The sequence below is a fragment of the Haemorhous mexicanus genome, chromosome 8 (assembly GCF_027477595.1).
Source record: "Haemorhous mexicanus isolate bHaeMex1 chromosome 8, bHaeMex1.pri, whole genome shotgun sequence".
NCBI classification, from domain to species: domain Eukaryota; kingdom Metazoa; phylum Chordata; class Aves; order Passeriformes; family Fringillidae; genus Haemorhous; species Haemorhous mexicanus.
In genome coordinates this window covers 16698271-16725355 of record NC_082348.1, presented here as the reverse complement: position 1 = coordinate 16725355, position 27085 = coordinate 16698271, and the positions used below count along the sequence as shown (strand labels likewise).

Here is a 27085-nt window from a genome sequence, read left to right as displayed (position 1 = left end):
ACCGTGGCAGCTGTGAGCTAGTTTTAAGGACAACACACAACATGTGAATTTTACTATACATCTCACTAAGGCCAATATTTTAATCTTAGTTCTGGTACATTGCAATTTGTTTTCAGATCTTTGCAAATGTGTGTTCTAATCCTGTGAAGATTCAGGCATCATCTAACACAGTCTTTGAATAGTTGTGTTGACTGCAAGAAAATTAATGTATCTATACCCACAGAAACATGAACAATGCCCTGTCAAATGCTCTTAGGAATTGAATGTTAAGCCTGAGCAGTTTTCTGAAAATACATATTTTTACACACTATTACTCAACTGATGTAGGCATTTGTGGGCATCTGCATGCAACAATAAGATTATTTCTGGTTGAAAATCATACCCATAAACTTCTTCAGTTTCACCACTGATATGAAATAATTAATCTCCAAATACTGCAAAAATATGAGGCATACCTCAAAAAGATGTCTAAATTTTATTTTAGTGCTACTGTAGTAATTCTTGTGTGTAAAGAAATTAAAATATGGAAGACAATCATGCATGGGAATTATAACTTCTTCAAAGATAGAATTATGTCAAAATGTAATGAACCCATCTAAATTTATACAGAAGAGTGCTACTGAACCTGTGTATGCTGCCCTTCTGAAATAACTCCTTTTCAAAGATCAGACAGTTCTCCAATATTGTTTTGGTTCCTAACATATTATACCCCTAATAACATAATATCCCTATACTGCGAGTGGCTGCTTGTTTACAAAGCTTTTTATCTAAGTTGTGTAAAAAAACCCCACTTGAAAATTACTTCACTGAATCACTCTTTTAATTTAAAGGAAACTTAAACATTTTATCAGAAAAAGAATTCTTTTCTTTCTGAAGAACTGTATCAAAATAGAGTTTTTTTCACGTATGCGTAACAACTAGTGAAGCTCAAGTTCTGTTTGAGATGACATCATAACCCTTAAAATACAACCTTCTTACATATTTTATATGTATATATTTATGTATGTGTAGGTGTGCATAAACTCCATTGTTCTGAATGCTACAAAAATATATGAGTGACTGAACAATAGTGCAGATGTGTTATGACATTGCTGCTAGAAGCTGACACATAAGAGCAATCCAGAATCTTTTAAATTCTTCTACTGCTACTAGCAATACAATAAGTACTGGTTCTTTAAGGACACACTAGATATTTTAAAAGCTATTTCTTGTTTTCATTGCCCTTCTTGAACACAAGCTCTTACAAATTTCCTTTGCTCTCCTCTTGCTCACAAGAGCACATCTCCTCAACCTTTATATGGAAATCAAATGTAGGAATAGTTTTTTGTTGAAAAAGATAATATTTTGTTTTGTTTATCTTTTTTGTTTAAAAAGATAATATATCCCAACATTGCAAAAGGATGGAACGAATTGGGTGGGTGTTTTTGGTTTCAGCTGTGGTACTAAACAGTTTTCCTCAAACACCAATACAAAGGAACTCAGCCTACCTGCCAAGTGTGTCTGAGAGCTAAGCACTGACAGTGTGTTCATGAACTGAAGACAGGGGTGAGCTGGCTCTTTACATGATAATGTACAAACACACTGCCCTCACCTCTGTTTCCACGATCACCATTTTTTAAGTGTCTCCACAGTTTGGGTCTCCCTGACACAGACTTGGATATCTTTATGTCTCTTACAAGAAGTTAAAACAAATGAAGACAAAAAAGGGAAAACTACTAAATTTGGACACTGTTCCTCAGCATATAATAAAAACACATATAGAACACAGCTTGCAGATATTCTGCCAATTACCTACAGTCAAAGGCCCTGTTCCTTGCATGACCTCCAACAAAAATAAATGTATTATTTGAAGCATTGAGAATATCATGCATGTAGAACTAAAATCACCTCCGCACATGTAAAGAATTAGTATTTAGAATGAACGAAGCATATCATTCCACCTCACTCTAATTCATCACACCTCACCTGCTTGCCAACATTTTTTATTGCCAGCTGTTCAGGTGTCATCTTATCTTCTTCTTCAACAGCCTGTGAAAAAAACACAGAAAAGGTCAGTGTTTCAGATTTCATTTACTTTTCCCCCAAGCCACAGATTCTCAAAATACAATTCTGTTCCTTAAAAAAAAAAAAAAAAAAAAAAAAAAAAGAAAAAGGAAAAAAAATCAAACAGCAACACATTTCAGAAAGTCAAAAGGAAAGGTACTTCAGATTTTCAGCAGACGTGGTTTTAATTACTGAGTGTTAGTGCACAAGATCAAGGCAAATACTTATGAATGGTTTTATTGTCACATATTTACCAAAATGTTAGTAAGCAAAAATCTTAAATGAGCAGTATCAATAGTTAAAGACAGTTGAAAACAGTTAAAATAATAAAACAGAACCAAACCCAGCATTTCTATATGGTTTCAACTACTGGAGATTTGATCCCAATTTTTGTACTGTTTAAAGGCATTTATTTTAATATATTTTGATACTGTTATGTTGCCTTCAAATACAGTGTCTTCATAAAGTTCATCCACTAACTTAACTAGTTAATGTAATACTGAATTTTGGTTGTAATGACTTGTAAGGAGTTAAAAAAATAACACTTGATTACTACTCATAGAATGCTTGCTGAGTTCTAGTATTTGTAAGAAATATTTCTAAGTGTGTCAGTATCAAAACAGTACAAGCAGCTGTGATCCCTCTTACTTACAACACCAATAACAAATTTCTTATATAAACAGAACATTGAATTGGGCTCTGGAATGCATTCTAAATACTTATAGCCTATCTACTAGACTGACACAGATTAACAACCTTTACTCTGCCACAGTGATCAAACAGTCCTTGACTGAAGGATTGAAAAATTTGACTCACTGCTCATTTTGATCTATAGAAATCTCATATTCTTGACACTAAGTAGAACTACAAAATCACTATGATTACTCACATTTCAAAGCAAAGCATGTAACTAAACACTTTTACAAAAGTTTAGGGCAAAAGTCTGGTGGCAGTGCCTGAGGAGCTAATCTGGCAGCTTCCCACAGAAACCATACACAGCTGATGAGTACGAAATACAGTCATTCTGAACAGAGCTTGTGATAATCAATTCCTTTGGAAATTAGGTAACTAATTTCTTCACTTCATAAACACAGCTACACTTCGACTATCATTATGGGATATGAATACCTTGTTGTAATTCTTAGCTAATTCTAACATCTCCTTCACTACTGTTTCATTGAGTTTGCAATGTTCACTGTAGTCCTGAAGTGTCAAACCTTCCATCCAACTCTTCTTATGCAAATTTAGCAGCATCTGCAAGACAAAACCTCTTTAGAGCATTCACCACAGAATACTTTCAGAATACTATGAAGATCTCTTTGACAGGCAACCAATTTATAGTAAGAAGGATATTAAAAATAATAGATCTTACAATGTCAGTGTTTAAACAGAGGAAATACAATAATAAACTACTCTACTAGAGTAAAAGATAGATTTGCATAATTTTAAAGATTGAACTTCTTGAATCCTAAATATGAAAATGAGGCATGAAAACATGGGTCACATTTACTTTGACAGGAACACATAGATTTGTTTTCTGTCATTTCTTACTTTTGCTGCAGGTTAAAAATGCACAATGGACTTGTAGCAGGGCTAAGAGAAAATGGAATACTTTAGCTGCCATATAGTTGAATAGTTGAAGCTTTTGGCCTCTGACGAAGTTGAAAAATATTTTAATGCTTGGATTAAATTAATAAAGTAGTTACACAGGCTTCAATGATTATCTGATCTGTTTGCAAGCAACTGACAGTTTTGATAGAACAGACTCTGAAAGTGACCAAAGCATGACTTGTGTGTCTTTGCCTCATACTGAATTAGCGAGCATAAAAACATAGGATAAGATGTGCAGAGATTTGGTGGTGATAAATGCAGGCACTATTACATATATTTGAAAGGCTTTACTTGACACTTTCATGTCATCTTGAAAGAGCAAAGGAACAGCTACAATAGCAATTTCTCTATTTTCATTAATAAAGGAAGTGTATTTTGTGGATCTCCTGCACACTTGATGACTATAGGCAGGACCTTTCAGCAAACAGTTTCAGCTTGCCTTCAATTTGTGAACATTTCTGAGAACTGGTAAACCCTGTAATTGCAATCACCTGAATTCATCCTATAGAGTAACTGTTTCATCCTATGTAGAGCTTCCAAAGCAACCTGGCTTTGGAACATGTGAACTGAGTAGAAAGTTTGTGTCATAATTTGTGTTAGCAAGATCTTAGCTGCTGACAGAAGGAGTCGTAGGCAAACTGCATATGGACAGTTTAGCTAGGCTATCTTGATTTTAAAATTAAGGTTTGGTGTGATAAGCTCCTAATCTAATACATGAAGCATGTACTCTTCTTACTACAGATGGAGATAACAGATCACCACCATCATGAGGGGGGTTTGAGATATGTATGAAGCTGCCTCATGAAAGATGTGAGAGAGAGTTGTTACCTCACTGATTAAAGTCTTCCTAACTTGGTCAAGATTATTCTCCTACTTGCAAAGGTAGTAACTCACTTATATAAAGCCATTGACAAAAACACACACTTGGAACTTCAGACAAGACTGGATTTGGCCAATTGTTGCATTTGACTGGAAACAATAACACCCTGGAAGCCTCATGGACATTTCCTGAGAGAGCTGGCTTTGTTCTATCAGTTAGTCTTTTCACTAGCAGTGAGGTCTTGGAAGTCTGATACTGCACTAAAAATGGTCGTGCATTTCACACATTCCTTCCAACTCTTTCCAACTCCTTAATTTGCACACATATTCCTCCGCTATTTGAAACTGGGTCTTTTTGTTATTACTTGCAACTCAGAAAGTCTGAATTCTGTGAAAAAACTGTTCTGACCATTTCATCATAAGCTTTGAGATTAATTTATAACCCTAACAAGGCCTTGAAAGTGCACAGACATATCAGGGAACATACATAGAGGACAGAATCTGGCTTTTCAAGAATTAACTTCTGTAGATGATGCATAAGCCTTTTTTTCTTCCTTTTCGTTTTCCTGGTTGAGACTCAAGCTAGATTTTGCATGTAACCTGAAGAAGTTTGATGCAAAAATAGCAAAAAACATTTGTTGTCAGTAACTCCGTAATATGTCTTCTGTAAATGCAGGACATCACTACTTCCTGATATTCAGTGACGTCTTGGGGAGTTGCAATCATACCAACTGGAAGTACCTTCTGTCAAAGTGATTACAGCAAATAAAAACCCAACATCCCTTGGCTATACATCCCATTTTAGAAAGCACAGTTTAAAACTCTCCTAGCTTCAGGAATTCCAGCCTGTGAAAACTGAAGGCAGCTAGTATGTCTTTCAGCTTCATCACTGAAAACTTGAAACTTTTACCAACTTAGCTACAGAGAACAGCATGAAAACTTTCCATGAGGTGGACAAAAATGTTGTCGAACTACTCATATCGTCATTGGACTGTGGTTTTGGAAGGTTTTATAACAATGGCTGTTCATTCAAGTGCTTTCTGGAAGAGAAGCCACCTATTCCAGGAGAGTTAAAACAATTACTGAAAGTAACAGCCATTGAAATCAGAACATTGCCACAATATTTTGTATAATGCCTGTAGTACTATGAATTAAAGCTGAAACAATTACCTTCTGTTCTAGTTCATTCTTCCTGTAGTTGATGGTGATGGAATAGTAATGTCTGTTTAGTCCATGGATTAGTGCCTGCAAAATTTAGGGGAGAAACTGAATTAAAATCACCCATTACTGAAAAGAACGGATATCAGAAGGAGAAAGCTCATCTCAATAAAAACATCTTTACATACCACTCAAATAAATGGATGAAACACCAAGGAAAAAATGCAGAGATTACAAGGAGATACGAAGTAAATATACCTGGTTCTATTTCTCCTTTTGTGTTCATTAACTGACAGTTATGTTTTCTATTTCTAAACCACAGATTTTTTTTCACACAGTAGCAACTATAATAAGAAAAAATGGTAACTGCCTTCAAACATTTAACCGATACATATGCACAAACATATTTCTCTCAAATCCTTCCTTTCTCAATAAATTTGGTTATCACTCCTGTTAAAATACTCTGTTACAAACAAAAGACTATTTGCTATCTATTTATTTATAACCACTGTCAACATTCCCAAGTTCATTCTCCAGGGTACAACATGAAGAGGGATTAACTGAAGCAAGCAAAAACCTCAGTTAGACAATGTGTATCAAATTAACCTTGGGTATTGAAACTAATTTTATTTTTTAACTCTAAATGAAGAAAAAAACCCCCACCTTTTTCACAACAAGTATGCCCTCTGCAAATACAATCTGATAACTGACATTAGTTTTAGTGATAGCTGTATGCATGTATTTTCTGTTTTGCTCCCTTGCATTAGATATTTCCTTTTACATTTACGACTTAAGGGTGAATTGTATGAATATTTGGGGAGGTAAAATTCTATGATCAATTCTTATCATACCGAATAGAGTCTATTTTCAAATAGAAATTCACATATGAAGTTTAAGTTTATAAACAAGATAGAATAAATCATACATAAAGTATGCTGAATTAGTGATAAATCTGCTTGAAGCATTCCCTCTATTTAAGCTTAAATATATATTTAAAGCTATACAAAATGAATGTGTATTTGCATCCTATGCAACTTAATATTTCAGCATTACAAAATTATCTGTATGAAAGCTGAAAATGTTTTCATACATACATTTTAAACAGATTTCTATTGCAAGCACACATTCAAGGATAAAAACCTACTCGAAAAGTTACGAGAATTAGCACTTCCATAAAACCATTACTTGTGCAATGTATTTTAATTAAGCTTGTAAAATACAGGTTTTATTATCAATAACAGAATTTATAGTTTAAGCTATTAACAGTAAGTAATTTCCACTGCCATTTTTGGTGTTTGTGTATAAACTCATGTGTAGATATTTAGGAAGTTTTCTTAAGTTCTGTAAGTTTGCCTTCTCCCACTATCCTCTCCCTTTCCTCCCCCCTTCCAGAAACTACCCTTTAAAAGAGTGGGCAAATGTAAAAGGTAAACAACTGTTAAAAAGGCTGTTGATAAGGGAACTCAAGGAGAAAACACACACACAAAAATGGAGCGAAGCCAAGGCATGTACTACTCTAATATTCTTCTTCCTGAAATTTTAAGTAATGTCTAGAAATTCCTGCTTCTAGTCCAGCTGAAATCAGTATTTAGTTTGCTTCTGTCCTCAACTGAATTTTATTTAAGGCTTAAAATAAAAGTAATATAACACTGCAAGAGCTCTTGCAGCTTTTAGGAACAGAGTACCATTTAAAATTATGATTTTTATCATAACAGTGACATTTGCAACAGCTCATTGCCAGCTTGTAAAAAATCAACACAAACAAAAACTATCCATTTCAATAACAGAAACCCAAAATCCCGTGGCCAAAATATGCCGTGCTGTAGTGACAGTGATCTTAAAATAATGAAGCTGAACAATACTGCAGGGGTTTCCAAGGGAAAGCATTACACATGGTCTAGAAAAGCTCAGTTAGAAAAGCCCTGAAACATGTAAGCATGGGCTTGCTTACATCCAATCAAGAGCACTAGCTGCTTATTCATACTCATTATTGTTCACAATTTTGACCAATTCAAAACTCAAAAGTAGACTTTTACTCAAAAGTAGTACATGCTTCTGTCCTGAAGCAGACACTCTTTAATTTTAAGATGCCTTTTTGCTAGCATTTTTAGAGTTTCAATGTAGTAGTAACAAAAAACCAACTTATCTTTCGCCAGATAAGGGTTTGGTGGTCTAGGACCTCTCAAAGGATGGCTCTCTCAGAGCACAAATTCAGCCATTATTTCAGTTCTGCTCTGACTAGTGGATGGTCTTTTTCTTGGATGTTTACCTAGCAAAATATTACTTCTATTGTTCAAGTAATGGAAACAAAAGCAGGAACTGGGCTTCATGGTTTCAAGGACACATGCCTTTAGAATACATAGTAAGGGGGAAAAGTTTTTTAAAGAAAAAAACAGTGAGGCAGAAGAATGACAGGGATAAAAACATTAATCACTCCAGAGGATACTTGTTTCAGGATAGAAGCTATTTCTCAAAATAAAGGCTTGCTTCAGTGAAACCAAAACTTTTGTCTTTTTAGTGAAAGTCAACTTCAGAAATCAAACTTTGAATACGTAAGTTTCACAAATGTGTATTCAAAAGCAACATTACATTAGAAGCCAATCAAGCATCCATTTTATCCATTGAATATCCTCCTCCACCATTTTTTCAGCAAATTACTGCATTACATAAAAATCGGGGATTAATTATTTAAAACACAAGGTTTAATCTAGATTACATAATAAGCAAGAACCTCTATAAACTTACAGTAAAAAGAAAAGAGAGAACTTTTTCCATAATTTATTTGTGAGTAACTTGAAGAACGATGAGATGTTGATAAGTAGCAGTTTTTCAGCAGGACTGAAAACAGCACTTGTCTTGCATCATGTTACGTCATCTATTGTCACTTTAAAATGTTTGCATTTCCATAAATTTATACTTCAATCTTTGCTGTACACATTAAATACATGCATTCACACTTAGCTCATTTAGGGCTCCATTTTAAACCCCTCACATACACATGTCCATTGATGAATCACATCAATTATAATTGCATGTGGAAAAATGCAACAGAGAGAACAATAAATAATTTGTAACCTACTGTTTTAAATACCTTTCCCAAAAATTGATAAACAGACCTTACAATTTACAGGACTAGCAGCACTAGGTTTACCTGGATAGATGGCTTGTTTAGGTGACCCAGATTTGAAGTTGTTTGTCGTGGTTCATGTCCTAAGACCATCATATTAGCATTGATCAATCTGAAGGCATCAATAACAACCTGTAAAAACAAGATGTCAAGTCAATTCTTTTTAGAAAATGCAACTAATAGAGCCAAGCAACAGTGGACAAGGCACAATCAACTCTCATCTGTTTTTGGCCTTTATCCAGAAAATCATTTAATTATAATATTAATAAAAAAGAACCTCCTGCTGGCTATGTGATCAGCACACTACACTGCCTTGTATTGTAAGGTGACACCAATTATTACTTTTTCCATGGAACTCTAAGTTTTATATGCATTATATCACCATATAATATTGAATTTTATGTACACTTACTCTAAGCCTCAAAACTATGCATATGTTTGTCACCTAGATCTTATCCAATCAAAATGAATGACAGAGAGAGACTAAAACTGAAAGTGAGCACAAGCTAAGGGACCAAGTCTAAAGCCCAGTCCTGTCACATCAATTATACTACCACAATACTTGAAATGACAACAAAATTATAGCCAGCAAGGAACTTGCCCCATGTATTCCCTTCTAGTCAGATGCTTTTTGCTTCTTGTGACTACGAAAGGGTCTATAAACTGTCTGATGGATTAAAAAGTCCTTGTCAGTGTCATGCTCAGGAGTAAAAAATAGAGTAAAAGAAAACCAAGGTCATTTATGATTTAAAGGTACATGGTAGGCAGTATTCAGCGCTATTTTATTGCAAATAATGTAAACCCATCACTGATTCTTACTCTGTCTTGTGCTAAATTTGTCTATGAAAATTTTTGCAAAGAGAAATTCATGGTCCCATGCAAAAAACTGTCCAAAACCTATAGGAGCTGAGACAGACCTAAGAACCTACCAACAATACACTCAAACCCACTCTTACTGTGAGCTGACCAGCACAGGTTTGTAACTGCAAGAATAATTCTTGTTTAGGTTCAAGTCTTTTAACTGGACCAGAGCAGGTACAGCCTTGCACATCCACTAAAACAGTACCAGGCAGACTTCGCAGGCATCTTGTCTGCATGTCTGGAGAGTTATTAACTTAAGTCTCCTTTTAACAGCTTTTCTATAACAATTTTTATTCTTTTCTTCTCTGTACTATGAGTTGGACAACAGATGCATTTACATGGCTGGTTTGACATTTTGAGGAATTAGACTTGAACCTTGTTTACACTGAACAAACAAGAAATCAACCACTGTCACTGAAAGTCTGAAGAGAAAGTGACAGTCTCCCACCTTGTTCCAGCATTTTCCTCTCCATTTACACAAATATTAGTAACGAAATAATGTGTAGTTTTTAGGATTAGAAGAAAAAAACATTGAGGTCCTTCATGTGGAAATGAAATTATTTGGCAAGTATTTATAGCAAAAAAAATCATCATGTGTAAACAAAAAAAACCCCACAAACTTATCACCAGTTGTGATTTACTTTTGAGACCCAAGTGAGACAGTGGTGTTGACTGAGTGTCACTCAGGGCTATTGCTTGGTCTCTCAGCTGCTGGCCAGATCCACCTGCATATGCCATGTTTTCAAATTGCTTGCAGAAATCCTTTCAAAAAAGATCTTCTTTATTAAAAACGTTCAGTTGTGACCCAATTAAAATGAGTTACCAGCGATTTTTTTTTTGACAACAAAAACTCCACAATTCAGATTTAGAATGCAGCAGAAGTATGCTATCTGATACCAATGCTACAAAAAAAAGGAATTAGATTTAGAATAATTCTCAAAAATACCTAAAACAGTTACTATGTATCTATACATTCCTTCTCATAACATAAGAAGTAATTGGGTTTTTTCAAATTTTTTACAATTTTTCTCTATCTTCGAACACTTGTGACAAGCTTTTCTATGCATCTTTGCATTCCATTTTAACCAGATGCTCTAATTTATCAACATCTGGAAATGCCCAACCATAACAAATAGGCAGTATAAATTAAAAAGTCAAGCAAAGCAAGGCAAAAAAAAACCCAAAAAAGCACACCAGCAGTTCTCCAGAGACCAGCTAGATAATGGAAAAAAACCTAAGCAAGCAAGAATTTACCCCGAGGAGCAAGAAACATGAACTTGGCAGTATACTAGAATGACAAGGAGTTGCTTTGTAGCTTAATAACAGCCTCGCTTCTAGGCCCGAATTTAACTGAGCACTTTACTAGACAATGTTGAGCTTATCCAGAAAGAATGACATTGTCCTGCATAGATTTGTTTTGGGGCTTGAGCCATGTAAAATAAAAAAAAAAAAAAATTAAATTTTTTTTTTAAAAGAAAATTCAACATTTTGGTTGGAGTTTTCAGATTAGTTAAATTTCTCATTAAAATATGAGAATAAGTCCCTGAATTATTTATGAGTGATACTGAATACTGCTCAAACATCTTAATTCTGACCAGAAGTAACTTTCATTATGTTTTGGGTACAAGCGGCATGGGAATACACTGCACTCTCTATCTCTCCTCCTGATGAGAGATTTCAAGTATTTCCTAAGTAGAAGAAATATAAATCTAACAGAAAGCAGTATGAAAAACTGAAATCACAAATACCAAATATTATGCTTTTAAAAAGGATAAAATTACAACTCCTACAACCTCAGAGGGGTACAAAAAGTAGATGTGCAAATGCTATTTTTCATCTTAGTTGCACTCTGATGACCAATGGTAACTAAATACTTTAACTACACTAAGATTAAAGGAATTTGCTGCTATCACTATAGCAACCATCTTAAAGAAACTAACATGCTCAGCAACCTGGAGGCTAAATTTAGACCTAATACACAATAAAAACATAAATACAACAATAAATTCACATATTAATTTCTATGAAATGTAGCTGGTTTTTGTCATAGTGAGCATAAATCAGTCCTGCCTTTAGAGGATTACATAAAAATAAATAGACTCATTAACGTCCAGTGTACTAATGAGCAATGGGTGAAGTAGGTGTTAATTATGCCACAGTAAGATCCAAGAAAAAAGCCCCAGTGAGCACTTGGAGGTGTGTACAAGTTGAAGTCTCCTCTCTATATTTGTGTATTTCGAAGCACAGAATGATGCAGACTGATGACAGAAACATGGTCACCCCCTATTCTATGATGGAAACTTTAGACACAGTATTTTGAACAAAGAACTTCTAAGGATTAATTAAACCCAGCACAAACCACCATGCCGTTGCTTAGATTTTTGTTGTAAAAAGTCAGTCTTTCCCAACCAAAAATTTTAAACTTTCACTGTACTTAAATTACCTACATAATATAATACAGCGTGTACTCTTGTAGTAAAAATTTGTTTCCAAGCTTCATGCTAAATTCCTTTCCTAAAAAGACATTAAAAAGTTAACCAGAAGTCTATGTTATTGGGATGTTTTCCAGAAATTTGAAGGTAATTTTTTTTTAAATGCACTTCCATACTGCAACTCTTTCACCACTCTGACCATTTAATTTTTCCTTGTGTAAGTGTCTCCAGACTTTTCAGAGGTCATTTCAACAGCAGACAGCTTATAACAAAACCATTAGCAGTTTGGCTAGCTTAAGGAAACCTCTTACTTTCCTTTTTTGTTTATTATCACTGCATGAATCTGCAGCATATGAGAGTTTATAATTTCTCAGGCTTGTTAAATTCATGTTAAAGGTCTGTTTTCTTGTTGAATAAATTTTGTTCATATAATGCTGCCTATTTCATATACTGAGTCTTTAATAGCACCTTTGGTCTATGCGCAACTCACAGATCAAAACAGAGGACTAAAATAGGGGTTGATGATGCTATTTACATGTGTGATTCCTGCTGTCTTCTTGTTAGTAGCTTTAATATAATAGAAGACCTTGTCTGTTTTGTAATTAACACATCTTTACTGGAGAGATATTTGGAAGTGATTGCTGTGAATATACTGGTTAGTAAAATAAACACAATCACACACCACTTTCTGTTATCAGACAAATTTGTGAATTGTACACATTATACTCCAGATCAACAAACTGTGATATAACAGCCAAGTAGAAGACACATTTATATAACCCTTTATTTTTCTGAAAATATGTATTCAATCTGACCTTGCAAATATAATTAGCTTGTGGGATGTGTGGATTTCAGTACCATGGATGCTTTACTAATTGCAGTTCTTGGAAATAGATACTAAATATTTGGAAGCTGCCAATACAAAATAAAAACTGCATCTTTTTGTACATCTGTCTTAGCTTCAAAATGCATAATAATCTAAAAAACAATAACTATGCAGCATTTTTTTAGCATTTGCCTGGGGTCAACAGCCCACGTTAGAGTCCACAGAAAGTATTTTTAGGATGAAAATTTACAATTATGTCCTGTGTAAATTTCAGGACAGCTATAATTAATATGATTAAAATTTACTCACAATCTAAGATGAGCACTGGACACCTCAACTGCTAGCTAGACAAAAATCTGGCCTCTTATCTCCACTTATCTCCAAAAATCTCCTCTTATCTCTATTTGTCTCCACGCAATTATTAAAAATAATGGCTTGATGAAAATTTAGGGTATTTAGTAGCCAGACGTTTTTTGCTTCTCCTGAAACTTTAGTTTCTTACTATCAGACACTGATAATACTTGAATATTATCAGTTACTCTAAAACAGTCATCATAAATTTGTGGGGTATTTAAAAAGAAAAGATTAATTCAAGAGTACTTTACACACTTGATTCTTAAATCCCTCCAATATTAAATATCCAAACAGTGCTGAATGAAATAGCTTTGTTTTTCAAGTCCCACTATATTTTAGTGGTAAACTTTAGATAGCCGTAAGTCAGTCTTTATTGTTTAAATTAAAAAAAAAAATCTAACATCAATATTTTTCCAGTGAAGAATCTATGGCATATGGTGACTATCTTTAAAAATGCATTGTATCCTTGGAATTCAAATAGTGATGTATTGTTTATGCCATATGTTTATGAACAAACATACCAGTGCAAAAAGACAACTGCAGAGGATAGAGTGGTTCTGCAGGTGTGGAAAAAGAAGTAATGTCCCATCTAAAACCGCTTTTATCACCTGCAACTGACCTGTTATCAACTGCTTAGTTTGTTTCTAGATTCTTTAAAAATGAAATGGAACATGTGACCAGAGAAGTGCAGCTCAGGTTTATGACCATTTCGTTATTTATGCTGCCATGCACTGTTAGACAACTACAAGTGAAGAACATCTTCTGTCCCCTGCAAGCCCACAACATAAAAAATTCAAAGAAATCATACTTTTTATGCCATTTCCAATGAAAAGCACTAAGAACTGAAACTGACTCATGCCAAATGCATATCACTGAATTGCTGTGATTGTGAGTTTGAAGTTTGCAACATGGAAATTATTTATAAAATGTCAATTTTAGCTCTGGAAAACATATTCCTAGGAGTATGTGCATTTTCCTTCTCTATCCTTGGAGAATTATTTACTTGTGGTCACATCTGCAGTACAACTTCAATATCCATACTGGAAAGGGAAGAGAACTACAGCATAATACATTTATCTTGACAAGTGAGGGCATGCATCCATAACTCCCAAGTAGCTGAGCCACAAGTTTTAAAGCTATATGCTTTAATGAAGATAAATGGACTATTCTACATCCACCACAGCAAAAGGAAATTAAACATTTAATACTTTTCAATTAAGTCTTAGAACTTTCTGTTTTAGGGAAGGGCATGAACTCAAGTAACCTATGTAAATGATTTAGTAGGTAAACATATATGACTTAATTAAATCATAAGTCCAAAGGACATTACAGAACAAATTTTGGAACATTAGGATTGATACTAACAATTTCAGCACTCCATTAAAAAAATAGTAGGCAAAATATGCACAATATGTTAATCTGGATATGTATAACCACTCCAGAAAATGGAACAAAACAGTGGTGCACGGGCAGTAATAAAACTATGCAGTTTATGCCTAGGTTTACACAGCCTGAACTGAAAATGCCAAGTGGCCCACACTGTGATGCAGACACAATTCATCTCCCACAAATATGATTATCCAAGCAAAAGAACATCAATCTTTACTGAATCAACAGTGATCAAACCCAACACAAATACACAACTTCCTTACTCTCCAAACCAGGCTCCTATTGAAACTTAGTTCTTGCCTAGATCAAACCATAAAGTTTCTGTCCAGTCAATGGCAAGAAACAGCACGTTACTGTGAGAGTATCTAAATGTACAACACACTGTGCATAATGTCCAGAAAGATACTCTTGATACGTCAATCAAAATTACATACTGCAAAGTTATGTTATCCATTTCAGAATTTTTCCATTTACAATAGGAAAGTATTAGCAAATCCAGTTCTAACAATGGAAGTTGTTCCAGGTATAAAAGATTCTGACAAAACTGTAGGCATCATGTTCTAAAATACATTTTCCTCTACATGCGATCTGCATAATGATTCACACTAAATAGACACATCTCCAAAGTAGTGACAATACAGTCAATTCACAAGTTTAGTTGTTTTTAATTACTAATTTCAACTGTGTTACTTATTTTCAACTGTACACTGAAGACTGTTGAATTCATTTGTGTCTAGGAGAGACTAAGGCAAACTAAAGATCAAGACAAGTGCATGAAGTGGGGAGGAGTTAGGTATATTAAAATTTAAGTCTTGCTAGGTGGCTCCAATCCGCTTACACTTCTCACAAACTTAATTCTTAATGGGCTATTTTAAATTTCAGGCATTACACTACTGTCTCCACACATCTCGTTTCAAGGATTGCTCTTCTTCTGCCTTAAAAAACAAAGCCTCTTTAAACCCTGTGGTTAATTCAAACAAAGAAAGGAAAAAGACAAGTTCAAAGGAAAAATAACAGCACTTTGATAAAAGAGTGGAGTTTTAAAACCATGCAATATTTCAAAAAACTGTTGTAAAACATGCTCAGATGAAGAAAATCTTGTAGCTAGATGGTAATTCCAATATTCAGGAAATTAATTGTTAAATCATGTCTGCTATTGGTTTCAGTGTTTTAGACTAACATGTAATTACGAAATTCTGAAACCATTCACACACACATTTGTCTTGATAAACAGGGAAGATTTGCAGCACAAAAACAGAAGTCACCAATCTGTAATACATGGGCAATTTAATCCAAACTGGAACATAAAAGTAGCAAGAGATCAAAATTACTTGGAAATCACTATTTTCATGGTCAGCATGCAGCAAAACGACCATCTATTACTCTGAAGAGTAAAAAAACTGAAACCAAGCATTAACAGACCTGTAATACTCATATACATCACTAATTATGCACGGGTTGTCACTTAGATTTACAAGTACCAATGGACAAAAAAGGGGAAAGAGGTTGCTAAAACAAGTCCTCCAGCTCTCCTCAGGGTTTTCATTTGTGTAAGAAGGATAAAACAAGAATCTATCTTTCTCTCTCTCCAGCACAATAAGAGTAACTTTTTTCATACTTCAGAAATTACTAAAATAACAAATTATAAGTTCAACACATTTTTACTCCTTTTTGAATAAAATTCTAAAGATCTCATAAGCTGAACAAAAGCAAGCAATTTTCAACTACCAATAAAAAGAAACTGCCTGCACAAAATGGTTTCAGGCTACAGCCCATATTCTGTCTCTGTGAAGAAAAAACCTTCCAGTTCTTGAAGAGGTTGCCTGGACCACAGGACAAGGTTCTTCAGTGATGCATGTGGCAGGAGACAGTAGTAATAAACTAAAAGAGCATCTGCTGACCATATGCATACAAAGGGAAATAAACAACTGCAAGAAAAATAAAATACTGGAACAGGAATTGGCATGAGGCTGTTGAATCTCAAGACTCAAGTGGACAAAACACTAAGTGAGCTGATCTGAACTCAATGTTGAAACTGTGCTCATCACAAAGTTGGCCGTCTAGCCAGATGATCTACAGAGGTCAAACAGAATTACTTTGATTTACCACGCTACCCAAATGTACATATTTATTTTCTCTTACCATCTGAATGAGTTTAAGATAAGGATAAAGTACCACAGCAAAATCCTCTTATGAATGTGGCAGGATCTGGTTTTAAGCACAAGATTAAGATGCATAGCATATTTGTTTCTATCTGTCTGAGGTGACAAACAGAATTTATAAAAAAGTTATTGCAAAGACAACTATTTTCCTCAACAAACAATTAAAAAAAGAATTTTGCCATAAACCAATAGATCTTCCTACAAATACTTCAGACAGTGCCTTGCTAGCAAAAAATATGGCTAAACAGAAATGAAAGCTCCCTGTATGAGTAAGAGATTTTGCTACCAACCCTGCTAAACACCACAAGTGCTAACAAGTTTCTCAGATGTACAAAATGGACTTCAGACAATTTTGGATATTTTATCAATCCCTGTGCAAGAAATTATTAATTAAGGGAAACCAGTTAACTTTCTCAGAAGAACAAAACATTTTAAATGGTGATTGCGTTAAAATAAAGATCCAAAGTTTAAAAAAGGTCAAAAAGGAAAACATCACCCTTTTTTTTTAATATTAATTTAACAATACAGTGAGTGCAATGCAGTAAGTTAATGCTTTTGGAGTTAAAGCTACTATGTTACAGTGGGTTTAGTATAGTTATATTTTCCTTAAGAGGTGATGAACAGCTGCTAAGTTAAGGTCCAAAAAACCACATTTATTTTTAACATTTGGCAAAGGTTTATGATTCTCTGTACAGACATTTCAAAGTGTATGTTGGAAATAAATATGAAATGTCAATATTGAGCTTTATTCCAGATCTTTAATGAAATTACTGCTTCTGTGAAATATGTATTACTTCTAAATATGTATTACAGCTTCCATTGCACAGATTGGAAAACTGTAGGGGATAAAAGAAAAGTTTATTATTAAATATAAAATGAAACAACAGCTAGCCAGGTTGCCCCACTAGCCATATTTCAGCTTACTTTGACCTCATTCAAAGAAATCAAGCTAAAAAAAAAAAAGTAAAAAAAAAAGCTTTTCCTTTCTGGGTTCTGAGACCACTGACCTTCAGTTAAAACCCACTGCTCTGCTGCAAGTTTATTTTACAGACAACTAGAGCACTATTAGCCTAAATATTGCAAAATATGGTACACAGACATAAAAAAAACCTAATATGTATGCAAGAATATGTATGCAGAGTAGTAAGATAAGTATTTAGAATTACTTGTCCTTCATGTGTCCTACTATATTTATGCAAAAATATCCCAGTCCTAAAATGGTCATTAAAACAGTTGGCATTTAAACCACAAACCTACATGAGGGGGTTTATTTTTATATAAGGATTTTATCTGACTTTTTATGTTTGCTCATTGGCTTTAAGACATAAAATGACTGGTTTGGTTTTTTTAACTGATGAGAATTACAGGTATATTTATTTTCAAACTGCAATCATACATCCCTGTGCTACACAGAAAACGTGTATGGAGACAAGGCAGTTAACAAAGAAGTTAACAAGTTTTCATTTTCTACAGTAACAGGGCAAACTGCTTTTTAATGTTTTAGCTAGTCAGGGTGAACCTGAGATTCCTCATCAGAATTCACTGCAACTTCCTGACACATGAAAATAACCTCTGCCCCAGTTGTTCTTCACTAGCGCAGCCATGACTGCTTCACTGACCACAAACTATGGCAATTTATATGGGCATGGGCCTGCCCTGAGGCAGCTTTAAAATTAGCTAATGTGCTATTTTGGGCTTTGCTTTTAAATACATCTAATCTCAGACAAAACATGCCATATTAAAATCTTCTATGCCACATGTTCACTATATTTTTTTGCCAGACAGTCCTGCTAGTATAAGGTATAATGAGTAATGATCTTGGACTCATGTGCTAAAGCTCACCAGTATAATGGTTACTACACCAGCAAAATTACCTCTGCAAGTGGCTCTTCATGCTGGCAAATGCAGATACTTTCCTGAAATAGGCTGAGCTCGAGCTCTGTAGCACACAAAGAGGCTCTGGGTGCCATGATAAGTTAGCCAGGCACGGGAAGCATTGGAACCACACCTGAGAAACCCCCTTGAACAATAACATATCTGTTCTTCTCTCAGTTCATCTACAATCCAAACACTTTTTAGTGTAAGTGATCTTGCCAACCAGGATCATAAAACTCGAACACATTCCACATCTTCCAAATCAAGAAGTTAATTACAAGTGGTATTCATAAATTGGGAGATTCTTTTTATTTCTAAGCTTTAAAGGATGCACTTGCCAGAAACATGACAGATGTAAATTTTTTTTAACATGAAACCTGAGAACGTAATTTAATCTGACTGTAGCAGCTAAAAATGTGTATGAAAAACAAACATTACAAGACTTCCAGTAATCTCAAGTACTGGCAGCAATGCCATAAGAGCAGCTGTAACTGAGAAATGCTTAGATGGACAAAAATTTATTCACATTCAAAATAAATATGCCAAAGATTACTTTATTGAAGATCTCAAAGATTTCAAATCTAGACATCTATGTCAAACAACAGTGGCAATAAAATTATTATAAAAAGAAGCACTTAGTGAGCAAGTGTGCAGCATGACTTATTGGGAGGCTTTTCTTCTTAATAGATTTAATAGCTAGAGAGGTCTAAATTAATTACTAGTAATAGTCTTGACAATTGTTTTTTGACAAAACAAAAAGAATCCTATTTCAACATTTCTATTGGAGTGGAAAAATAAAAGTTCTAGGAAAAATAAGTTTGGAATAATTAAGTGTTCTACTGCATCTTACCCCCACCACAAGACTACCTGTATTTTCTTCTACTCTTTAAGCAACTTTAAAAGGTACAAAATTTATACAGATGTCTAATACCTTCCAAACAACCAGAACCTAATAATTTTTCAATTGCCTGTTACATAAATGTATTTGCTATAAAATTCAGAATTAAAAAAACCAAAACAACTGAAACAGCAACTGTAGCTTCAGAACATTCTGCTATGAAATTAAGTGAACTCATAGTGTTTGGTATCTTTAATAAGATCTGCCTCACAGGAAATATGATACTACAGCTTTATAGAAGATGAACACTTTTGAAATATTTATAAATTTACATGAATATCATCCATATATACCATGACGCATTTCAATAATTATTCTACAGTACAATGGGAGTGCATGCTCAAACAAAACACCTCAGCAGTATTTTAAAGCAGTAAACCACCTAGCCAATTTCTGTACGTTCTGTAGTTTTTCTAATCCACTCTCCCTGTGGTTGAGCAAAATCGAATTGCCTCTCACATTTGCAGACAGCTCTGTGAAGGTGATAATAGAGCTGCTCCCTGCTGTCATGAGGCAGGAAATAGGAAAATGGCATATGGGGCTAGAAAGAAATAAAAAGAGAACTAAACAAGAACAAAAGAGATTTCAACAAAGGACAACTATAACCCAATATGCTTTGCAAGTTAAAATCTCTTTTCATAATAATTTAAGGTACTTAATCATTCATCTGCACATTTCTCAAAAATTCAAATGCTTGATACCAACTTCTTGTTAAAGTTTTATTGCCCAAAACATTTGGAATAGAAATTTTAATAAAAATCATCATATGCAATGCCTGCAAATCAATGCAATCTTAGTAACCGTGTCAAGGGGCTGAACTTATTCCAATCTGTTAGTAATTGATCTCAGAACTTGTAGCTAAAATTTAATATATAAAACAACGTATACTTGGATTATTAGTTGTAAACCTGTTGAGTGACACCTGAATAGCAAAATATTAAGAGAGGATTATGATCATTTATGTGTCCTGACAATATCAAAGACTTCCAGTCTGTTTAAGGACTACTTATGTAAGCTACAGAACAAACTGGAAGTGATCTTTTAATTTACAATGAGATTTTGGTTTCAATTTTTTTTTCTTTTTCCATACAGTATGGGCCTCCAAAAATCAAGTACTTACACATATTTACAGTGCTTATGTATTAAATCTTACTGAAGTACCTTAAAAATAAAAAGCAAGCCTACTATACCTTTCCTTTTACACTCTGAATGGGATCCACCACCACAGCAACAGCTCTTTCTGATAAGGCTTCAAAGCTCTGCTGAGTATTGATATCTACACCAGACAACCAACAGCCAAAGCCAGGATGACTGTGATACCAACCAACTACCATCTCAGGTCTGAAACAAAGAGGACATTGAAATTTTTAAAAATATAAACACTTATCACAAGAAGAAACAGGAACGTATCAGGGCATAAATTACGATGAGCTGTGAAAAAAACACCATTAGTAATATTTAAATTACTCACTATAGTATGGTGAAAACATGGACATGAATAAATGCGACAAAAGAGGGCTATCATTAAGGGATACACATTAGCAGTGGTAGATCATGCTTTCAGTTTTTCACCCTGTTACCACACCTTCCCTGAACCAGTTTTTACCCTTTCAGCACTTGAGTAAATATCTACTCTTTAACTCCTTGGCGTCGAAGGTTGAATTTTCACGGCAGAAAGTCCATTTCAGACATGGACAACGGGAACCAACGGTGGGAAAGGATTAAATATCAATTAAACCAGCAGTAGAACTAGGAACTCAGTCAAAAAGCAATTTGCACTGTTCTGTTCAGCTGCTGAGCCTTTTGCTAACATTAATTTTGAAGTTTTTCCCACAGTAAAAGAATTTGTGCAAGCAGGCGACAACTGTTGAGAGGTAGGAGTGAAATAAAAATTTGTTTAAATACTAGGATCTTTTGCAAAATTATTTTCTGTTTCTTTTAACTAAAATTGCTCATGAGTAAGCTATAACTTCAAAAATTTAAAAAATTTTATTTAAAGGGTTAAATCAAAAAATCAATCTTTTAAGCAGGTGCTGTGTAGTAATCGCAAATGCTAAACTGAGCAGCATTCTGATCTTTCTGGGTGATAATCAAAGCTGTAGGTTTAACAGGAGTGACAATCTCCTGACAATTGAAATGCGTGAGGGGGACTGAATTACATGCTATGCTACTCACCTAATTTTTGGGGCAATTATTTCTTTTTAAACATTATTAAAAGCCCTTAGATCACAAGTTTTGCAGAAAGCCAGCCGTTGCTTCTAAAAACCGTGGAGGGAGTACTTGTGACTGTCAGCCCTCTTTACAGTGCCTTACCTTCCCGTCTGTTTCAGCATATCCAGCATTTTTGCTTGAAATACAGGATCAACTGCCTCCACACTGACACCCTGATTTAAAAGACAGACAAAAATCATAGTAACTGTACATGAAGCGGTATTATCAAAAGACAGACAAAAATCATAGTAGCTGTACATGAAGCAATATTATCTTTTAACTTGTAACTTCACACAAACAAAAATATTCATAAGCATCTGTTTAAAAAGGCAACCTGAATACTTTAGTACTACATAACAGAACACCCTAAAACGCAAAATAGAATTTTTAGAAATGTATTTCAATGTGATTTTTTAAATGCTGAAAGAATATTTTGAATTGCCATTTAAGTAATCTTCACTATGAGTAAACATGATTAAATAGGCATAGGAATTCACCTTTTTCTCCTCTGTTTGGTCTGCAAACAGTGGCCTCTTGTTTGTCCCAAGTTCAGCTCTACACGTTTTATTCAACATAAATATCACATATTGACTTTTTGCAGATTTTTATATTATGCACATGAATAAACTCAGAACAAAAGAATTTGAAAATTTCATGGAATGCAGCTCTGAGTTACAAAGGAATTATCCCATGCCTGTTTCAAGAACATTTCATTCCAGTTACACAAAATAAAGCACCATAAATTCCAATTATGCCCCTTGACTTTTCACCTCTTTAATCTGTTCATAAAATGGTTCTCAAAATTTAAGCACTTTTTTTTTCAAATCACAGAACTATTATTTAAGAGACATGCAACTAAGATCTGTCAAAGAGAGCAAGTTTGAAGTATATAGCACCACCACAATTAAGGGCATGATACAATCAAACCTCTTACACTTTAAATATTTCCACTGACTCACAGTATATGAGTTTTGAAAGTTATCAATTTATAAGTCTTAGAAGTCATGTAATACACTATATTTATACATAAAAAAGGACACAATATCTGCATATATTGCTATACACACTTAAGTACTAGCCTTCACTCAAAAAGAAGTTTTGACTACATTTCTTTTTACTGAAACCCTTTAACCATTAGACTTGTTTGTATTATAACTCACAGCTTATACCTTCAGATTGCTTCAATGAGGTAAAGCACAAAAACCTTTTAAAAAATAAATTTACCTTAAGGAAAAAAAACAAACAAGCAAATAAAATTATCAAGGTCTAGATGTGAAGAACTCACCGTTCCAGACTGTGGCATTGCAAAAACATCAATCACTCTCACAGTATAATCATCAACAAATTCCCCAAGCATCAGACCCATAACTTCCATAGGGACACCGGCACGACCATGCTTCAACATCTGGAATTAAGACCAAATGACACCATATGTTTAACAGAAGGTTCAAGTCTGATTTGAGGTAGTTTTTTCAGCCTTTGTTGATCTCTAATTTGCAACTTGTAGCACTTTTGGAAACTGTAACAAACTGTAAAATAGTTTAAAAAAACCCAACAAAAGAGAACTAATTAAAAGAAGTTTCTGACTATTCCAATCAGTATTAATTTATTTTTAAAATAAGTCTGGCTAGCACTTAGGCAACACAAGTCCATTAACTCTGGACTGCTACCAGGTGCTCTAACTTCAGCATTATACTCAGACATAGTATGTACACAGAACACTTACTTTCAGCAGTGCAAGGGAAGAGATATAAACCTGTTCTGCTGTATCGACCGCAGGAGCATCTGTTGGTGGCCCCTATAAAAAGAAGAAACAATTATTTTCACCATCATCGTTATTCTGCAGTTTCTAAACATTTTCTTTTGTTTTACATATTGCAAAACACTATAGAAAAATGCATAGGTAATTGTGACTTAATGAGTTAGATGTAGTTGTTACAAACAAAACAAAAAATCGCACACCCAATCTCCAAAACCTTCTTTACAGCACTTTTTGTCACTAATATTATTTTGTAATAGATCACCCAGCCATCATCCTGTCACCCCCCACCCCAAACAACACAGTCTAAAGAGCAATCTTATCAGAGCCAGTCAAATACAAAGCAGGCAAGTGTTACACTGGATACAAACCTGTTACAAGCCATTCAGGCTAAGAGTCAGATAAGTTTCCATTAGTCAGCCTTGCTGCAATGCTAACCTTCGTCAGCTGTAAAATATGGCCAGTTCTCCAATTAACTATGTGTTTCTTACAGTGGTGTGAATGTAAATGCTGCTGGGCTAGCATGATTAACTGGCACCAACACAAACAGCAATTTCCCTTTGCTTCATCAGCTTTCAGCTAAAGAGGACTTGCAGATAAAGGCTATGGGAGTACTTTGCAGATACACTGGTACAGTGAGAGAAAAAACGGACCTCTGATCCCTAGGTGGAAAAGCTGTGAACAAAATACTTTGCTCTTTGCCTTATGAGTAGTTATTCAAAAATTAGCACAACTGTCCCAGGTGTGAATGATTGGTTGAAACAGGTTCTGTGTACTGTTGAAATTGAAAAACACAGGAGGTAGCAGTTTAAATGTCTCTTTCTAGAGGAACAAGAGAAATATTGCTGTTATATACAGAATTCCACATGAGTGTCCCTCATTACAGACAATTAACAGCATATTCATTACTTTATTACCGAATTTCCACTGAAAAGACACAGCTTACTTCTGCATGAGGTGATGCAAACTTAGAAGGGCAACAAAAAAATTAATGAAAAAAAAAAGATTCTCCATTTCAAGTTAAAAGAGGCAAAATGGTGCCTTTACTGAACACTTTACAGATTTAGAACTTTGAGTCCACAGTTAGAAGAAAAACTGGGGGAAAAAAACCTTTTGAATAAATTCTTTTCACTTCAAGTGAAAAAATTCAACTCAACCTGCATTCTCATGACATCAAACAAGACACAGGGATCAACACAAGCCATTACTTCCTGAAGATAAAACTGGATACTTAAGTAATCAACACATTACATTTGTACAGGAATTATCCTTTCTGCATACTCTGATTTTCACAGACACAGAAAAACATCTTAAAGCCTTAAAGACAGTAAGAAAATTCAGTTGTGGGTTTTTTCCCCCTTAAAGTCAATGAATCAGTGAGTTCTACATTCAATCTTTTTATTGTGAATCTAATCTTTGTATTTTGAAACTCACATATATGCATGGATCTGTCAACTATACCCACTTCCTAAAAGCTTAAAACCTCTATTTCCAACTTTGATACTGCTGACCATCATCTCTCAATATTTGCCTTTCCTCACTTCTTACTACTCACTCCTAATTCTTCTGTCACTCTGGTCTTTTCATCAGCAATCTTCCAGCAGGCTTCCCTGCTTTTCACCTTCCATAGTATTCTCACCAAAGGTCCATTTTTCATCAACCTCACCCCTTCATCAAGTATTTCCCTGGCCTAGCCCCAGCCCAAGAGTGAGATGCTCCAGTTGAGATGTGCTCCTCTAGCATCCACACTGAAACACTCTAAAAGCAGTTCTTCAGAACATTTCCCAGAACCAGATGGACAGAGCACCTTCATCACTTATCCCGAATTTTCTGCAATTAAATTGACTGGCAAAGCTTCAAATGCCCAATCATTTTGCAATGCTGTTCCCATGTTTTTTCCTCCACAAACATGTCAGTTTACTTTTTAAACTCCATCTCTTCTACTTTAAGTCTATTCACTTAGAAGTGTTCGCTTAGAATTTGGAAAGCACAAAGACTCATGTTTCCACTTAATGCAAAGAAAAAAGCCCAGGTGACCTGAGTTTTAATTTTAAAAGTAACTTACTAGTTTGTTAACAAAACCCTTTTATCATTCATAATGCTCTCCCAATTTTCCACCAGTTGTAGACCAGAGATGGTCTGAAGGGAAGATAAAAATAACTCGTAACCTTGTGCTTTAGGAAGAGCCCTAATACCCATGCTGTGATCACCCAATGCATTCTACATTTGTTCCAGATTTTGTTTAACATTTCACTGTAAGCAACCATCCCATTATGCCATTCAGTAACTTTTAAAATAAAGACTAGAGTAATAAAAATCTCCCCCAGATAAGCACAAATAGTTCCATGATTTCTGGAAGGCTAATCTTGCTGTTTGACTGAGATTAGCTTCTCAAAAATCAGGAGGCTTGAACTGAAGCTTACTCCACAGACTATGGCTCTTGGATGAGTCCTCCTCTAAGAAATTTCTAGTGTTTGTTAAAATCACACTGACACCTGTCCTGCAGCTGAGGCATTAATCAAAGCTCTGTCCTCTATATAGCTGTCTGTGCCCTCAACTTATAAAAGCTCATTATTCAAAACTTTTCTCATTTTAGAGATCCGTCAGTAGATTCACCACTTACAGGGAGGAAACAAATTAATACATTTTGTTTCTGTAACAAGGCAAACGAATCACCTTTAGTTTAAGTGAAGCTAGGAACTAAAGCAGGTTTTTTTCCCTTATTTTTCCTTATGATTTCTATATTCCTTGGAGCATCCAAATGCTCATTTACCTTGATAATGGTGCAGAAGAGGGCATACCTAATATGATAGTTCATCAAATCTTTAGGCATTCTGTCAGATAAAATAGGGGTTTTTCCAAAATTTACATTGAATTCCCGTTGCCAGCACCCATAGACAACAATTTATTTTCAGCATAGGAAACTCTGCTAATTCATAAAGGAATTCTTCATTGGTGCAAGCCAACTTGCTTAACTTTTGCTATTTTTTTTAAAGCCATAGTATTCACTGCAAAGGATTTTACATACTAAATGTGTTTAAATAGATATAAAAATTACTACATTAAGGATTAGGAGGATTCAACAGCATATTTCACTGCTTCATTTTAAGCACATGCAAGACATAGTAAAAATATCAAACATGAGTTTCCACTCTTCTTGTGCAGTTCAACCAATTTACCTGAACTTGTAAAAATTAGCTAATGGTAGTACACAAGGCAGGTTTGTTAACTCTCAGTCATCTTATAAATACACAGCACATACCAAGTATTTCCTTGGTCATTGATGCTTCTTTGTGTGACCTCACTATCTCCTTTCCATCTGCTCTGCTCTTCTTATAGATTTTAATTACAAGCTAGATTATGGGAAAATTTAAGTCCTCATTGCACTGTACCAATTATGTGTATTAATTTTCATGTTAATATTCCTTCTTTTGTTTTGAATATCAATTACAACAAACTGCTCAAAAGAGTACTGAAATTCAGGAATCCTGAGGAGGAAATGATCCGTAGGTCAAGTTTCACATTATTTTTCTATCAAAGATAAAGTGTCACACATTTGT

General features: G+C 34.6%; 1 protein-coding gene across 2 annotated transcripts in view; it reads right to left on the bottom strand.

Annotated features, from left to right (window-relative positions):
• The window catches only part of PSMD14 (proteasome 26S subunit, non-ATPase 14), a 46579-nt gene that overhangs the window by 669 nt on the left and 18825 nt on the right, over window positions 1–27085 (bottom strand). For both annotated transcript variants that reach the window (XM_059852945.1, XM_059852947.1), the window contains 8 exons: window positions 23493–23564; window positions 23052–23171; window positions 21869–21939; window positions 20746–20896; window positions 8783–8890; window positions 5644–5718; window positions 3172–3297; window positions 1966–2028 (listed from right to left, as the gene is read on the bottom strand). In XM_059852945.1, the coding sequence (XP_059708928.1) occupies window positions 1966–2028; window positions 3172–3297; window positions 5644–5718; window positions 8783–8890; window positions 20746–20896; window positions 21869–21939; window positions 23052–23171; window positions 23493–23564 (786 nt within the window). The remainder of the gene's footprint in view (window positions 1–1965; window positions 2029–3171; window positions 3298–5643; window positions 5719–8782; window positions 8891–20745; window positions 20897–21868; window positions 21940–23051; window positions 23172–23492; window positions 23565–27085) is intronic.